Raw genomic sequence first — 17,862 nt, forward strand, 5'->3', positions numbered from 1 at the left:
AAAAAAAAAAAAAAAAAAAAAAAAACTGATTAGGAAAACAACAACTTGTTTATGATGTTGGACCAAACTATATATATGCATTATTCTACATGTACCTTGCTGATACTTTTGGGCCACATTTTGATTGCTCTTTTATTTTGTCATTTTACCCTCTATTGATGTATTGTTTCTTCCTTAACATGACACTTTTTGCACTCAAGGCCTCATCTACAAAAGAGTTTGTTATTGTACACTTAAAAAAATATTCCTACTAGCTATTGTTGCACTCCGATTGCTTGTTCCATTTCAGACATTGTTTCAGGCTTTCAGCTATGTTAGTAGATTTTTTTAACTGAGGTGCCTGTTCTGGCCTTACACTTGTGTTTCTTTTCTGTCCCCCTCTCTCTCCCCTCCTTTCTTGTCTGTGGAGCGGTTGAGTTATAGGTTATCCAGGCTGGTTCAATATCCCCTGGACATAGTGTTAAGTATTTTAGTAAATATGCTTATCAGAAAAAGTATTTCAGTGAATATATTTGTGTAACATTTTACTAGAAGTTTACTCTCCAAGTTCAGTAAGGAGGTACATATTTCCAACGTAAAGAAATTGTGGGTCTGTGCTCTTTGCGGATAATGGGAGAATGGCATCGCTTGTGTAAGCCTTGGTTCTTATACATAATACTGATGCCATGATATCAGTTGACCTTGTAAGAAGTATTTCTGCGTTTTTTTTTTTTTTGTATAACAATTCTGGCCAGTATGTCTCGATAATTTTATGGTGGTGATCACTTTCCAACTAAAACTTGTATGTTTGAGTTAGTACCTTCACTTTCTGCTTTAGTTGATCATATCAGTACCCACGGCCCACAGATAATTAACCTTGGTTAATTCTGCTTTATATTGGGAGCCATGTATAGGAGGGTCCATAAATTAATGCATATGAGTTTACTTTTGCTGCTAACAGTAAGAATTTTGGAATGTGCTTTAGTGCTAGGAGGATAAACAACACTCGGATGGGTTAGAAGGAGTGACTCTATTATCTTCTTAATTTTTTGCTTTTATATTTGTGTGTAATAGAACCCAAAGATGAACTAGTGATCTGTTGTCTTGAGATGTTTCGTTCTTCCTCAATTGTGGTCGTACGTGATACCTACTGGGCCTAAACTTTTCTCTTTACCTCTGTTGATTACAATTGTGTTGTACTGTATCGTATGTATATATTACACTAACAACATTTTTACCTGTATGTTCAGATGTGGGTATGAATTTTGTTATACATGCGGAGCACCGTGGATGGACAAGAAAGCAACTTGCTCCTGTAAGCTTTGGGATGAGGACAACATTTTAGATGACGATAACGATGACGATGACAATGATGATGATGATTATGAAACTGATTATGAAACCGATTATGATGATTACTACTTCTGAATGTTATAGTGGAGCCTTAGTGCTATGTTTCATCATCATTCTTTATATTGGAACTCGACTATCTGGAATACTTGGTCAATTTTGGGAATTTACTGGATAAATTAGCACATTTTGTGGTATTATGTGACCCTTGTCTTGGTCACTTCATCAGTAAACATTGCCTCCCTTTTTGTTATATATATCTCTGTGTTGTATCCCAGGCTAATTGTGTTTAGAAAGCCAAACCATCCTTTCGATGATAACAGACAGATTATCGGTTGTTTTGTAAGTACAAAAATTGCTTATTCAACGTCTTTCCTGTTTATTTCCCAGAATTGTGACCCCTTCACAAAAATGAATCTATCATATGATGCTTGTTGCACCTCAGGTCTGTGGGGCTGTTGTTATGCTCCGCAGTCTAGGGGTGTTCATCGGTTGGTTTGGTCCAGTTTTGTATATTATTAGTTGTTGATTTGTTAACATGCTAAATCGATTTGATAGTGACAAATTGAAGCAAAATAAAGACATCACTCGTTTAGTGGTACTACAGGAAAGCAAAGCAAGAGAGTTTTAGTGGAATAGATAGAAGGTTGTTTCTATATATATATATATATATATTTTATTTTTTTTTAACAATGGTCAGTAGAACATTTAAATAAGTTTGACGATTTATACATTTCATTCATGTTAACACAATCCTACTTAAATAAAAAGCTAGATTAGACTAGTTTTGAAGGCAAAATCTAGTTTATCAATTCTACTCCTAAGATTACAATCAACCAAATAATTTACAAGTAACTTAAACATACAACTTGCAAAAAATTGAACATCACCTTTGCTCGATGGAAATTGTATTCAAGGCGGTCATCATGACACTTTCATCGCGACAACTTTGCCAATGAAACGTGTCCTTGGGGCCAGAGGCCCCTACTGCGGGTCGGCAGATGACGGGCGCATGCGTTGTTTCTAACCCGACTTCTAACTTAGAGGCATTCGATCATAATCGAGCACATTATAGCTTCAGGCCAGTACTTGCACATCGAAAATAAATAAAAATATTGACAAATTACTATTCAATCCCATGCTACTAAAAAAAACTTGAAAAAAGGAAAAAGAAAAAGAGGAAAAAAGAAGGGGTAAAAGTTAAAATTATTAAATTAAAATTCGGAGAATAGGGGAAGCCCTTTGTATCTCATCACATTCACACCATATCAAACAGACAGCCGAAAAGATTACGAAGAGAGAAGAGAAAAGAGATCGAAAATGAGCGGAACAGTGAAGAAGATCGCCGATGTGACATTCAAGGCCGGCCGGACTATTGATTGGGAAGGAATGGCGAAGCTTCTTGTCACCGATGAAGCTCGCAAGGAGTTTTCTAACCTCCGTCGTGCTTTCGATGATGTCAACTCACAACTCCAAACCAAGTTCAGCCAGGTACCTCTCTATTTTTCTCTCGTTTCTGATTATGTATTGATTGCCTTTTTATGTAGATCTAGGGTTTCATTACTGGATCTATGATTTAGGTTATTCGTTTTTTCGAGTTCCGTATCTAATATCAGGTGTGCGAGTTTACTACTTGAACTATCACCAATTATCAGTAGTTGTTCACTTTTTCTACCTGAAATATCACCATCTTTTAGGAATAATTGATAGTTGAGGTGTGTTTAGATAAATAGTTGGTGATAGTTTAGGCAGCAAACTAAGGAACTCGAACACCTGATAGGTAAACTCGAAAAATGGGGACACTTTAGGTGTGCGTTTGACTTGTCATTTAAAAAAAAAAAAACAATTTAGTGTTCATTGATGGATTGTTTTGGTGATTGACATCTGCAAGCAGTTGTTTTTGTTTGATTGGAGATTTATCTGTCAGTGTAGGGATTAGTGTGAGCTTTATAAAACTTTTGGTTTAGAGAACTGTTATTGGGCATTCAATGATATATTAGCTGGAAGAGAGTGGAATGTGTACAAAGGATTGAATTGTGGCCCTAACTAGTTCAGGATTGAGGCTTACTTGATTGATTGAAACTCTAATGTTTTTATGCTCATTTATGACTATATATTTATATAGCTGGAAGAGAGTGGAATGTGTACAAAGGATTGTATTGTGGCCCTACCTAGTTTGGGATTGAGGCATACTTGATTGATTGATTCTATCAAGAGCTTGGTCATTTTAGGCTATATATTCTCGTGCGAGCTATGGAATTGTGTTGGTTGAAGGATTAAATCTGACTGCTTGAATTGATTGTAGTATCATTTAGAATGTTCTTGTTGCCATACCTAGTTTCTAACTAAGCATTGGAAACTTGGCGGCATGATTTGAGTTTGGTGTTTGTTGATCATTGTTCTGTATCGTTACACTTCTGAGATCCAATCCTTCCTAATGTGTTTAATTTATTGTACTTGGATAAATTTAGAGGCTCTAATGCATAAGGGATCTTCACTTCTTAATCATGCAGGAGCCTGAGCCCATAAACTGGGAATATTACAGGAAAGGAATTGGTTCTCGCTTGGTAGACATGTACAAAGAAGCCTATGAAAGTATGTGGAACATCAGGTTTCTTTTTGCGTTTACAATCTTTTCTTTACTATGTGTCCTGTGTAGTCTCTTTGGTGATAGCATCCAGCATTATAAGAGTTCAATCAAGATATTGACCATAAATTTCTTTTTAGCTTATTCTAGTGAAGACAAAGCACAGGATTTCTTGCTCCTAATCTTTGTTCCTTTGTGTTTTTATGGAAAATAATCAAATCATTGTTGCTAAAAGAAAACGTTTAACTCTTCTAGCATATTTTCCAAACACTTATCCTAAAATTCTTGTTGAAGGACTTTAGTGTAGCAATTACTGAGTGCATGGTCATCACTAATACTGCTAAGGATGAAGTGTTTCTGGAATGAGTTGTTTGTGCAACTTCTTTTGTCAGACAAGATATCATTTTCCATTTTCTTTACGTAATGAAGATTATTAAGAATGACATGTGCTTGTTTGGTTATATTTGTTGTTTGATGTGGTGCATAATTCGGAGAATATTACTATCTAGTATTGGAGCAGTTTTTTAATAAGCTCTATGCATATTATTTACTGCTTGCCTGACCCTGTCATGTGTCATGTTAAATTACTGGAGGTTCCAGAGTGAGGACTTTCTTGAGTTTTTAATTAAAAGTTAAATATTCTTGCTGGTAGCAAGTTGGGGCGAATGTGTGTTTGAGCTTCCACAGTAGAGAAGCTGAGAAGGTTTAGAGCAATGAAGGTTAAGTGAGGTGCCTGAACTTGATGGATCCAATTCTGCCATAATTTATCTGAAAATAGAACTGTTCCTGGGAACTAACTGGTAATTAATAAGTGAAAAAAAGAATTAGCGACGCAAGGAATTCTTGTTACATAAAAGTTAAGTGACAAACTCACAACACCAAGTATACTCTTGAGATCTAAACATGGCCTAAGGTCCAGGTTTTTCTCTTTGGTTTGCTTGGCTATGAAAGATTTTATCTTTTGTTTTACTCAGGCTCAAGTATGTGAAAGACTATATCTTTGTGTAGCTGTCATGTCCACCAGATGCACTAAGTTTTGGATAGCTTGACACAGCTGTGAGAAAACCTGGATTTTGTCTGTCAGCATGAGGGTAATAGATTTGGGGATCATTTGGTACGGCCGTACGGGGATAAGAGATAACTAATCCGGGATAAATTTTAGGATGAGTTTATCCCATGTTTGGTTGGGATATCATCGCGGGATTGTAGTGTTATTTTTATCCCACATTGAGGGTGGGATAACAATCTTGAGATAACTTGTTCCCCAACCAAATGAGCCCTTAGAAGATTATGCCTTAAGTAGCTCTGGGTGAGGGGGAGTTAAAGTAAGTCTGACCTTGAGGTCTTGCATTAAATCCTAAAGAACTAAAGAGTGTGAAGTATCTTCGTGGACAGCTCTGATGAATTATTTGTTTTGTTTAAAATTGTCTCTTTTTTATGCTTACAATTATGTTTTGGATCCAAAGAAATGAGACATCCCCTCTCCAACTACTAGGCCATGTATACAAACCTTTCACACTAGAAAACTTAGTCTTAACTTTGTTATAAGGTGAATGAGCCACGAACAATAGCCAGTATAACCAACATCAGCTGCAACTTTCCTATCAAAACTAATGGTATGCGCTCTAAAATTCTTGCTTTACATCTGGTTTGCTGACCACTGACCAGGTTTACAAAATATTGTTACTCCTTTTTCTTTTTTCTTTGAACTGCTCGTTGAGTGAAATTTCATGGTGTTTGACAAGGGACTCGATCCGTTGCGATTTTTTAGTCTCAGAATTTTCACGAAATGCCATAGATCCTGTTTGAAATACACACGTCCTCTAGCTTAATAAGACCCTTAGATTTTCCCTTATTTCAGTGACACAGGGAAAAACAATTTCAATTTTTACTCTGCTCCTCGCTATCAATCTTCTTGGCTTCTTGTTAATTTATTCTCAGATTGTTCCACAACACCATTTGGATACATAAATTTCCTATCTTTATTTGGATGTGGTAACATGGTGGCTTGAACCCACAACCGTCAGGTTGGAGGTGGAGGGTGCTTTCTACTTGACCTCTACCCTCTTTCATCTGAAATTTTTCTTGCAATCTTTTACCAAAATGACCCACCAATGAATATATGCCCAGCCAATCCATCCTAATTTGGGTGTGTAAGGTGAGATATATTTTCATGGGTTAAATTTCACCTACCTGTCTCCTGTCAATTTTCTTTGCAGTCAGTTGAAATTTTCTCTTGTTTGAACACTACACAGCCTTGTTGTCAGTGGCGGAGGCAGGAATTCTATCAAGGGGGTTCAAATAAAAAAAATGTTGTTGCTTGGAATCGAACCCGTGACCCAAAGCTCACATAGGCTGAATCCTGACCCCCATAAACCACTGAGCTACTCCTTTTACATATGCTCAGGGGGATCAATTTTAAATATATACATGTACAAAAAAAAAGTGATCTTATATATATAGTGTAATTTTTTTTCCGAGGGGGGTCGGATGACCCCCCTGGACACACTATAGATCCGCCCCTGCTTGTTGTTATGTATTACCTTCTATCACTGTTGGATCTATGGAGGTCATGCTTATTGCCTAATATTGTTTGGAAGATGCAATTACAATCATCTAAAGTTGGTGATTCAACTTATATTTATTATGTTTCTTGTTCAAACTAATGTATCCTATCTTGAGTTAGTGGTTTTAATAATGTTGTCTTGCAGGCATTGAGATCCCCAAGTTTGAGGACACAGTTACTCCTCAATACAAACCCAAGTTTGATGCTTTGGTAAGGGAAATCATGTTACTACTCCCCTCCCTGATAGTTTGGTCTTGTAATTTCTTTTCTGTTTCCTAATTATTGTATCTCTGTTGATATACTAGTGGAATAGTTAGTTGTATGATTGACTTCATTCTAAAATAGTGGTGAGTAAGAAAGAACAAAATGCACCCACTGTTAAGAAGGATAAGTCTTGATGGACACAGTTGCTAGGTACCTGTCCTGGTGGGGAGATAGCAGGTGCCTTGTAGAATAGTCAAAGTGCACCACGTTTAAGCCAAGATTATAAAAAGAAAAGTTGTAAGATAAGAGTCCTATCAATTGAACAATACTGAGAACTGAACCCTTACTTTTGTGCTAATTTGAATTCACCATTGTTATAGAAAGTTGTAAGATAAGAGTCCTATCAATTGAACAATACCCTGAACTGAATACTTTTGTGCTAATTTGATTCTCTTTAAGATGAGTAGGCTGTAGTCAGCCACATACAGAGGCATTCATCTGCTTCAAATGGAACAAAAGGCAAAGTAGGTTTAAGGTATTTAACAAAGTGATCACAACTCATCCTACAAGAATCATCTTGTGAATTACACATTTCAAATTTAAATTTTTCATTGGTTGTCATCAGATTTCGTACTTGCAACAGGATCTATGTTTGTGTCCGCTTATGATGTTGTGTGCATGTTCTAAAAGTGTTGATGGTAAATTGAAATTTCATGTTTCAAAAATATAGAGGTTTCATGTTCCAGTAATTGTGTAATGAAATTATTTGTACAAAACTGCAGTTGGTGGAACTGAAAGAAGCTGAGAAGCAATCTCTCAAGGAGTCTGAAAGATTAGAAAAGGAAGTTGCCGAGGTCCAAGAGTTGAAGGTGATGCAGAGTTGCCCCTTCATTTCCTTTATATCCAGTAAAACACATCAATTTAATTTCTCTTCCTCAATATGCATATTCAAGTGTAGCTCTGTTTTGATTTACAGAAAAAACTCAGTACCATGACAGCAGAAGAATATTTTGCAAAGCATCCCGAGTTAAAGAAGAAATTTGATGATGAAATTCGAAATGATTACTGGGGCTACTAATTGGCTTCATGAGAAGTTTTCTGGATCCTCCTGTGGGGTTGGATGCTGTGAGTTCGTCTGTTATTTAGGAATAAAAGGAAAGCAACAATTGTTTTTTCATTTCATTTGCTGGGGTATTTTAAAGAATGTGGACTGCTACAATGTACTTTGGCTCTGGTTGGAGACAAAAGATGTCTTGAGTGGATACGTTTATCATAATTCCATTACTGAAGAAATCTAGAATTCTTCGATACTGAAATGCTCACCATTCAGTGTGTATTCAAGTCTTTTTTCTGACCGCGATTTCTCAACATTTTTGTGGAATTTTATTTTGTGGTCTTTGTTGATGGCAGTCTCTATTTTCCAATTTCTAGCTTGCTTGTCTCAAAAGGTTATTTTTTTAGTAGAGAATTTGCCAAAAGATGAAATAGCCTTTTGATAGGATTGCAATATGTTAGTAAATGACAGTAGGGTTCACTAGTTGCCCCAGTACTTGCCTAATATATAAATGTTTTTAGTATATTTTATTATTTATTTTACGAATACAAAAAGATAAGAAATCTATCCTTAAGGAGTAAAATATTCTTTTTCTTTTTAAAAAAGTAATAATAAATGACTTTATAGATCATGCTTAAATTTGAAATAACGAAATCTTAATTAAGGACGAAATGATAAAGGAAATAATAGTCTCTAATTGACCAACCTATCAAATCTTTTTGCTTAAAGGTGGAAATGGACCTTTCTTAGTATTAATAGCCCACACTTCGAATTGGAGCTCCCTTCTAATTTAGATTGGGATGTTGAATTCTTAGCTCTACACTTAGCAAGTCAACTTAGTTTTCGTTAAAAAAATTAGGATAGTTTTAATAGCCAACAAGTTTCTATTTTTTTTTCAAACTTCAAATAGCTAGGGCCTAGGATGACTCATCAAAGTAATCATCTTAGCTTAGGATAGAGACTATACTACATTTATTTTTTGACCAAACCATACTAGTACAACTTCTCCCCTATATGAGGACAAAGCTTACCATTTTATCATGTCTAGAATTAATGAGTGGCATTAGTAAGTCATGCTTTTCCCTTTTGATTTTTTTTTTAGAAAATTTGTTTCTTAAAAAACATTTTTAGTGACTGAATTTACTTTCTCATACAAAAATATTTTTTTGCTACCAAATTCATGTGATGAGTGTAAAATTACAAAATTTTGTTGAAGAATTCATATGGGATGGAGAAAAAAGGATGGTTGGTTTTCTTATATTGTCTTGATCTCATGAAATAATATTTGGAGATTGAGGTAGATTCAAAATTTATTACTTACTTTATATAGTATCAAAGCAGAGCTTGCCCAATTATTGTTATCAATATTGAGCTTCATAATAAATTATCTACTTTTCAGATATCCAATCTTAAGAATAAGGTGGAATATTGAATTTTCTGATGTGGGACGAAAAAAGGATTAGATCGTTTTTTAATATACATGAATTAACTTTCGAAATTGAGTTAGATTCATGATTCATTTATTCACGGTTTCTTTTTCTTCTTCTTTTTAAAAGACTTCTCATTCGATATTTAGTATCTGCATTGAAGCTTGATTATATCTGAAGTCACGCTACGTAGAATCTCATTCGAAAGGAAGTGCTTCCTACCAAGAGTTGTTCTATATTTAGAGTTCAAATCCAAAACATCTGATTAAGATAGAAACAATCACATCTACTGCACCACATTTTGTCGTAATCTTTTCATCATTCTTTTACTTCACATGATTTGTGTGAAAGTATTTATTGGCATATCAAAATGAGTTGTGAGATTTAATGTAATGGTTATTTACAGTCTGTGTTTGGCATCACTTATGCTGGACCACTACACCACCTAATATAATTCATTTTTGGGGGGCCAATTATTATATCATGGGTATTAGATTCCACGTGCATTTTTTTTCCAATTATTCTCCCTTTTATGTTTTATTTTTTATAAAAAAAAGTGCACTTCTTTTTCTTCATTCTCTAATTATTATTTTCATTTTACTCCCCAAAAGTTAACATTCTTTACAATATACATTCCAATTTTTTCAGCATATGCCACTTTCATTTTCATTATTGCAACTGTTTTTTTTAATAATTTCACCCATATATATTATGGGTCGTTTGATAAGGTGTATAAGAATAATATTTTATATATATATATATATTAGTTATTAATGATATTTATATTATTTCTTTAGATATTATTTTCTAATCATGTATTATTTGATTTGATATTTTAAAAATAACATGTATTATTTCATATTTTTTTTAAAATAATATATTTATAAACCGCAATCTTTAAATATCGTAGAAAATGTTTCGAAGGACAATTATGTCTTTAATCATGCTAATTCATTATGCTTGCAATACTAATGCTTGTACTTCCTCGGTCCCATTTTACTTGTCATTTTTGACAAATCAAGAAAATACAATATATGTTTTTATCTATTATACCCTCAATTAATAAATAAATTAATTTTGAAATTCTATCAATTAATAGGGGTAAAATGGTAAGCTGGTTATGTCAAATTTATTTTCTTAATAGGTTGTGTCAAGTAAAAAATGGACAAATAAATAGGACATAAGGAGTATTAGTTATGCATGTTTGTATTAATTATACATAGATTATTACTTATACTTTGTTTGATTTGGTGTAGGGGTGTTAAATGGGNGGGGTTGGGTTAAAATTGGAGATATTAAAATGGGTTGAAATAGAAATTGGGTTGAGTCTTGACCCCGCCCAAGTTTACTTTGAGCTCAAATGAGCTAAAAAATGGGTTGAGTCTTGACCCGCCCAATTTGACCCGATTAATCTCAATAATTTTAACATATTGATATTTAACTTTTATAATCGCAATTCCAATATCAGCTCAAGTTTTTTTTTTTTAAAAAAAGTAACAAATGGATGGATAAATCCTAAAAGATGTTAAATAGATAATAATTCATACCTTTAATATAGGAACATATCTTAGTAAAGAGTTTTAAAACGGGTTGAAATTAGAGATTGAATTAGGCTCAATTGAGGATTCTCTTAAAATGGGTTAGGCTTGAATGAGTTGAGATTGAACCTAATTCAAACCTTAAAATTCTGGGCGGGTTACCTATGTTTGGGTTCATTTTTGATACCCCTAATTTGATGTATTAAAAATAGGCATAATACATAAACATAACCCTTAACTTGGCTTCAGTGGATAACTATGCCCTCCAACTTTGAGTATGCACAAGCAAACACTTAAACTTGTATAAAATTAAATAAGTAGACACACGTGTCCTACATGACATAATACATGTAGGACGCCATGTAGGACACAAAATTTCCATGAAGGGTGTCATGTAGGACGGATGTGGCTATTTGTTCAATTTTATACAAGTTTAAGTGTCTACTTGTGCACATTTAAAGTTAAAAATCATAGTTGTCAGTTGACGCCAAGATAATGGTCATGTTTATGTATTATGCCTTAAAAATAACATGCATGACATAAACATATTTATTTACAATGATATCATGGTGAAAAATCCGTGAAAAGAAATTTGAAAGATAATTAAGTCTCTAATAATACTAATGCATGCATTAAATCCTCTTGCATTACTAATATCTAAAAAATTACGATATTAATAATACATACCTTAATATCCAATAAAGTATATAACTAATGCATAATACTTTTAACGTAGGAATCATTTAGTTAATTAGTCAAATAAAAATACAAATCCACATGCTATGACCCATTTTAGGACGCCGGGAGGAATGGTTTTGGTGGGGCATGACGGGGACCATGCTATTCTTCCATGGTTATAATATTTCAATTTCGAAAATTACTTCAATTAAAATATTTAAACTTATAAAATGATCATTCCGAAGTCTTTAAAATTTATATATTATCATCGAGTGTTTACGAGACATAATGCATATGACTTGAAGTATTTAGTTGTCGGTTAACACCAAATTGAGATGTCTGGACGTATACTATCAAAATTAAAGTATTTATTTGTTAACTTAAATTAAGTTTAAGTGTTTGTTAATGCATTATATTATACGAAAACACAATAACGATATTTATCAATCAATATGAATTGTAGTATAATAATTGAGATCCTCCATGCTTAATTCAAAAATCTTGCATTTAAGGGAGAAAGTACGCGGACAATCAAACATATACTAATTAATTAGCTAACATAACTATACTTTGAATTAGTTATCACTCAATAATTACGTGCACCTCTCTCCTCTCTAATGCATATACAAATACAAATTATACATATACAATTGTATAATAGATATATAAATACAATTCGTCACTCTCCTTCCTCTAACATATAACTACAAATAGTAATTAACAAATTATAGCTACGTAACCTAATTAAGTTATTTTAGTGGCTATTTGTGAAATTTCTTCAAAATAAAATATCGCTCCAATTTTCTTTTTTATAATGAGCAATTTTAAATTTAATCGAGTTTTAATACGAAACGTTTGTTTTACTCTTTCTACTCTCAATGAAAACAAACAAAAAACCACACGTCCCCACCAACTCCTACTCCACTTTCTTCTTTTGCCGTTCTTCCTTACGTGGCTTAATCTCAGCCCTTTATCCCATCACTCTCTTCTACCTACCACCCCTCCTATTTTCCTCTAATTACACTTTGATCCCCCACACAATTTTCTTCTACATAATAGAACTTCAAACTTTTTCATCATCAATGGCGAAAACAAAATCCAAAAGAAAAGCTTACTCCATTTCTCTCAGATAGAAGTGAAAAATATATATTCAATTTTTGTTCATTCATACAGAGGAATCTATGCATATGTGTAGTAGTATGTATAGTATAGTGAGAGAAAGTGAATAGGAAGAGAGAGGGAGCTCGCAGTTTAGTTGTTGAAGTTTTTTTTTTAATTTGGTGTTCGAAGGATTTTTTAATGTCAGAAGTCAACGAGTCGTCGTCGTCATGGAGAGAAGGTACAGGTAGTGTAGTCGGTGATACTGAAATTCGGTATAATTCGAGGTATTCGGCAATGGGAGGTGGTTACGGAGGTGGGCCGGCGGGGGTGGAGGTGAAAGGTAAGGATGGTGAGAACTGGAAACTTCATGCGGTGGAGTTTGCTAAAGGATTTGCGGAGATGAGTGTGGAGTTTGGGAAGGGAGTGAGGGATGTGTTGAAACAGAGTGTGATTAGAGAGGATTCGATACTTGTGAGGAAAGTTGGACCGCTATGTTGTAAAGTTTGCCGGAGATTGAGTTTTTTGAATGAATATTTGCCGGAAGATCGCGATCCGGCACACGCTTGGAGTGTGATATTTTTTGTTCTTTTTCTTGCTTCTGCAGGTACTGTGATTTTAGCTTCTATCCTTCAGGGAATGTAGGATGAATTTTGGTGAACTTTCTCTGCTTTTAAGAGCTTACAAAATTTCAAATAATTTTGATTTTTGAAGTAATATATAGTCCTACTCTTCTTCTTGATAGTAGTACTATTACTTAGTAGTTGTGTAGTCTCTTATTCTCCAATGTATATTACTATATGTTGCTTCATTTGCGTTGTATCTTGCTATTTGATGTCATAGAAATATTTCTTTTGAGCATCAGAATAGGTAACGTTTGCGTACAACCTACCTTCCCCGGACTACAGTTGTGAGGTTACACTGGGTATATTGTTGTAGTTGTATATTCTCTTCACCTAGGGAAGTTTTTATTTCGATCACATATTTCTTATAGAAGAGGTTGGTTTGGAGTTGAGCTGTGCAACATGGTGTTGCTTTAGTTATCTGGTTACTGAGATATTGTCATTTTGGATCTGAGAATGGTTCTAGGACTTGTTAAATTGGTCCTAAGGGGACAAATTCTGACCACAGGTGGAATTGTTATGTTACAAGTTTGAATCTTTAGTTGTTTTGCTGGGCCTTTCTAGCTCATTGTTAACTATGTTGATGTGAAAAACAAGATTTATTTGGAGTGCATTTAGAAAACCATGCTGCTTCTTCAATTCTGAAGGGTGATAAAATGGAAAGAACATATTTCACATTTTCTCACCTTAGAGAATTGATTTATCTCATTGACTTTTGTTAGTCTTTGCTGATTAGAATTTCAGAAACTATGTTATTCAGTTGTGAGATGGTTTAGAGGGTTGTTTCTCTAACTGTAGATTTAGAAAGCCGTTGCTCTGATTGTAGTCACTGTAGGATACAAGGACTTAACTCCAATCTACCATGGTTGATTAACAAAGTAGGCTGTTATAAAAGGAATAAAAAATGAAAGATATTGATCAACAAACTGTAGGAACTATGGTCATGAGTCTGATATATGTGGATGGAGAAAGGCTTGTCTGCATAAATCAGTCATCCACAGCTTCTCCTTTCAGCTTTTAACACCAGAGCATATGGAGGGGAAACTTGCAAGATTGACGTGCTACAACCATTAATACATACGACGTGGCTTGAAATAATGTGCATGATTACTGATTGAGCTTCACAAGGTTTCAGGACTAGAATGTTGGCAGTAATTGCGAGAGAACAAAAAAAAATATTTAGTTCCTCTTGCTGTTCCACATGAATTTGTGAAAATTTGATTACTGAGTGGGTTGATAATTTGGTATGATTACTGAGTGGGTTGATAATTTGGTACCCTTTAATTGTTGATCAACTCACCTATGTTTGCAAATGTCCTCATTTTCTTCAGACTGGTTGCTCATGTTCTCCCTTTCTACACCTTTACTTATACAATTACTGATAAAGGCTAATCTACAGTGCTTATTGCAAGTAATGATAATATATATCCAACTACATCGGTCAAGAAAGTGTGTATACATCCTCCAAGTGCTAGTCGAATTTCTCTCCCAGACGGTAGACATTTGGCTTATCAGCAGCAGGGTGTTCCTGCTGAGCTGGCTAGATTTTCTATGATTGCTCCGCATTCTTTCGTCTCGTCTCGGCTTGCAGGTATCGTACTAATTATTAACCGTTAAACCTTTCCAATCAATTCTATGTATCCGTCTTCGTATTCTCTGTTGCACCTCGAACAAACATAGATTAAAGTGGTTAATTTTGGCAAGTCGTTTATACAAGCTCTTGCATATGCATTAATGGTGTGTGTTTGTCTCCCCAAAACAAGCAGGAATACCTGGCATTAAGACTTCTCTACTGCAAGAATATGGTATTCGCTTGGTAACGTATGATCTTCCAGGATTTGGAGAAAGTGATCCTCATCCTTCCAGGAATCTTGAGTCATCAGCCATGGATATGCTACACTTATCCTATGCTGTCAATGTTACTGACAAATTCTGGGTGGTGGGATTCTCAGATGGATGCATGCATGCTTGGGCCGCCCTTAGATACATCCCTGACAGGATTGCAGGTAAGATGGTCTTTTTCCTTGTTTTACAAATTGTTTGCCATTTCCCTCTCCAGTTCACATGCAAGATTCTTTAGAGAAATCATTCTAGCCACCTATCTGGCTGCTGTCAGCCTGTCACAGTCAACGTGTTTGTTGTTTATCATGGAGAGTCCGAAACTTTACAACTCTGTAGCACCTTCTCAGGGGAAAATGGACACAACAAAAATTGCCAATGAATAAGAAGTATTGACAAAGTCTATGAATCCTGCCAAATGAGTGATACACTGCAACTAACATAATGCTCATTAAGAGAAGTGCCACGAAGGCCCAAGGCTAAAACTACTTTTGCAATTGGAAAGGTCACCAGTCTTCTACAGTGGATGAAAGAAGGCCTCATGATGATACTGTTGATGCTCTTTCTTGATTCTGGGTCCTTAGGGTTCTTCAAACACTAAATTGGACCTGAGATTTATGGCAAAGATTTCAGAAGCCCCATTATACTTTATTCTATTTCACTCGACATGCAAAACAAAATTTAGGTTCGGTTCATATTCTTTCAGTTGTATCTAATTCCTGAGTGGATTTGCAGGTGCCGTCATGGTCGCTCCAATGGTTAGTCCATATGAACCAAGAATGACCAAGGAGGAGAAGAGTAAAATGTGGAAGAAATGGACAACAAAGAAGAAAAACATGTATATATTAGCTAGGAAGTTTCCAAGACTACTTCCTTACTTATACCGAAGAAGCTTCCTTAGTGGAGTCCATGGCCAGATCGAAACAAGGCTTGCCTTGTCTCTTGGAATAAGAGTAAGTAGCATTCTTGACCAACAACTATGAAATAGTGTAACAAGAGTAACCCCGCTAAATTGATTGTGCACATCTTATTATTAAGAAAGATTCATGAATGAAATAAAGCTAAAGAGAATTCAAATCACTAAAACGCCATTTACCCCTTTATTTATAGTTAAAAAACAACATTGTTTTGCAAGATTCGGTGGAGGTTGAGTGGCTTTGGCACATTTATTTTCCCAGATCAACATTTGCCTAATCGACAGAATGATTAACCTTTCCAGGATAAAGCTTTGCTGGAGCATCCATTGTTTGAAAAGTTCTGGCAGAGAGATGTAGAAGAATCTGTTCGGCAAAAGAATGCAAAACCATTTGTAGAGGAAGCTGTCTTACAGGTTTCAAATTGGGGTTTTAGCCCTGCAGACCTCAAAGTGCAGAGGAAACGCCCTGGAAAGGGTATTATGCATTGGATTAAATCTCTATTTGGTCAAACAGAAGAAATCTTGACTGGATTCCTTGGTCAAATACATGTATGGCAGGTTAGTTCACATCTCCTTTACCTGTTTTCGTTCCCCTTATTCAAGATAATTCCTCATGATTTATGAACATATTTACGAACAACATGTGTAAAGTAGCTAAAATTTTGAAATTTTATCAGGGAATGGAGGATATGGTGGTACCGCCATCCACAAGTGATTTCTTGCAGCGAGTCCTACCAGATGCAATGGTACATAGGCTCTTATACGAGGGTCATTTTACTTATTTTTACTTTTGCGATGAATGTCATAGACACATATTCAGCACTGTTTTTGGAAATCCTCAAGGCCCTCTTACCCCAGAACCAGAACCAGAACCAGAACCAGAACCAGATCAATCTCCCATCCAAAATGATGACGGAGAGACCCAAGATACTATTCTGGGTGATGTTGCCACTGATGAAGAAAATGTATCTAGTGTAGTTAATCCTGATAAAGAGGACTACATCGACTAGCTTGGTCGCGAAGATCGCCCAACTGTCCATTATCTATATGGACATTGTAGTTCCTTCCTAGCTTTGTGAATAATACGAAGCATAGATTACCTAGGAGGAAATAGTTACAGGAAAGATCAGTTTTTAATACAATTTTATGTAGTGTCTGATCTACTTATTATTGTTACAAGATCACAGCTATAAAGATGAGTCTCTCATTATATTTTGATTAGGCCGGGTTCTGTTTACATTTACATATTTTTCATTTTTATTCCTTCTTTTTAACATTTTTGTATTAAAAATGTCCAAGAAAGTTTGGAATAAAAGACATTATTTCCACTGTTCCTAATTATGGTGTACTGAATGTTGAAAAACTATTATTTTCCTTGGCTAATATTAGAAGGTTCGAGTCCTCTTGGATACGGAGTTGCCTTTGTTAGAGAGCGATTTATCCTAATGTGGAATTTTCCGGTGCGAAAAAAGAAGAGAATGAGTCAACTAAAACAAAGCTAAATTTTATTGGTGAAAGATGAAAACATGCCACATTCACACACAAGAATGAATCAACTAAAATAATGATAAATCCTTGAAGCAACTCATGTTATAAACTTCATAAATTGCAACATGAGTTGAAACACAAATTTCACATCAGGTAAAGAATGTAAATATAAATTCTCTTTTTCATTGGCAATTATAACCAAAAAAAAATAAATTATGAAGAGAATTTTCCAAACTCTTTTCATGTGTAAAATTCATAAATATCAAATTGTATTATAGTCGTGAGAGAAAATTTAAGACCATTAAAATTACTTACTACTTCACATTTCTTTCTTTTTTCTAGCAAATGAATCATTAATCTCTTCTGAAACAGATAAAATTGCTTTTTAAAAAATTTAAAATTTAAAGAACAAAGATAAGACGATTATAATCCTTCCATATGAAAATATGAAAAAGTAATGAACGAAAAAATAACAAGGTCGAGAAGTTTTAGATTTAGTGGGTAATTTAGTTCAA

The 17,862-nt window shown here is 34.7% G+C and overlaps 3 protein-coding genes across 3 annotated transcripts in view; all 3 read left to right on the top strand.

The window, feature by feature from the left end:
- The window catches only part of LOC125845550 (E3 ubiquitin-protein ligase RSL1), a 4,490-nt gene extending 2,794 nt beyond the window's left edge, over positions 1-1,696 (top strand). The window contains exon 3 of the mRNA XM_049525088.1: positions 1,230-1,696. Within this exon, the coding sequence (XP_049381045.1) occupies positions 1,230-1,407 (178 nt within the window). The 3' untranslated portion in view covers positions 1,408-1,696. The remainder of the gene's footprint in view (positions 1-1,229) is intronic.
- An 841-nt stretch (positions 1,697-2,537) lies between these two features.
- Positions 2,538-8,090, top strand: LOC125844165 (ATP synthase subunit d, mitochondrial-like). Its single transcript, XM_049523425.1, has 5 exons — positions 2,538-2,820; positions 3,843-3,924; positions 6,628-6,692; positions 7,469-7,555; positions 7,663-8,090. The coding sequence occupies exons 1-5, from the start codon at positions 2,650-2,652 to the stop codon at positions 7,762-7,764; spliced, it is 507 nt and encodes a 168-aa protein (XP_049379382.1). The 5' UTR covers positions 2,538-2,649; the 3' UTR covers positions 7,765-8,090.
- Positions 8,091-12,455: 4,365 nt separating this feature from the next.
- On the top strand, positions 12,456-17,259 carry LOC125844678 (uncharacterized). The gene is made up of 6 exons (XM_049523996.1): positions 12,456-13,088; positions 14,504-14,695; positions 14,871-15,110; positions 15,679-15,896; positions 16,163-16,417; positions 16,537-17,259. The coding sequence occupies exons 1-6, from the start codon at positions 12,683-12,685 to the stop codon at positions 16,867-16,869; spliced, it is 1,644 nt and encodes a 547-aa protein (XP_049379953.1). The 5' UTR covers positions 12,456-12,682; the 3' UTR covers positions 16,870-17,259.
- Positions 17,260-17,862: the final 603 nt, after the last annotated feature.

The sequence above is a fragment of the Solanum stenotomum genome, chromosome 11 (assembly GCF_019186545.1).
Source record: "Solanum stenotomum isolate F172 chromosome 11, ASM1918654v1, whole genome shotgun sequence".
Taxonomy (NCBI): domain Eukaryota; kingdom Viridiplantae; phylum Streptophyta; class Magnoliopsida; order Solanales; family Solanaceae; genus Solanum; species Solanum stenotomum.

Bases quoted from the DNA above. Each gene is read 5' to 3' on its own strand.
- LOC125844165 (XM_049523425.1), top strand. From the start codon at position 2,650: ATGAGCGGAACAGTGAAGAAGATCGCCGATGTGACATTCAAGGCCGGC. The intron at 3,925-6,627 runs GTATGTGGAACA...GTTGTCTTGCAG, and splicing joins GTACAAAGAAGCCTATGAAA to GCATTGAGATCCCCAAGTTT. The intron at 7,556-7,662 runs GTGATGCAGAGT...TTTGATTTACAG, and splicing joins CCGAGGTCCAAGAGTTGAAG to AAAAAACTCAGTACCATGAC.
- LOC125844678 (XM_049523996.1), top strand. From the start codon at position 12,683: ATGTCAGAAGTCAACGAGTCGTCGTCGTCATGGAGAGAAGGTACAGGT. The intron at 14,696-14,870 runs GTATCGTACTAA...CAAAACAAGCAG, and splicing joins CGTCTCGTCTCGGCTTGCAG to GAATACCTGGCATTAAGACT. The intron at 16,418-16,536 runs GTTAGTTCACAT...AAATTTTATCAG, and splicing joins GTCAAATACATGTATGGCAG to GGAATGGAGGATATGGTGGT.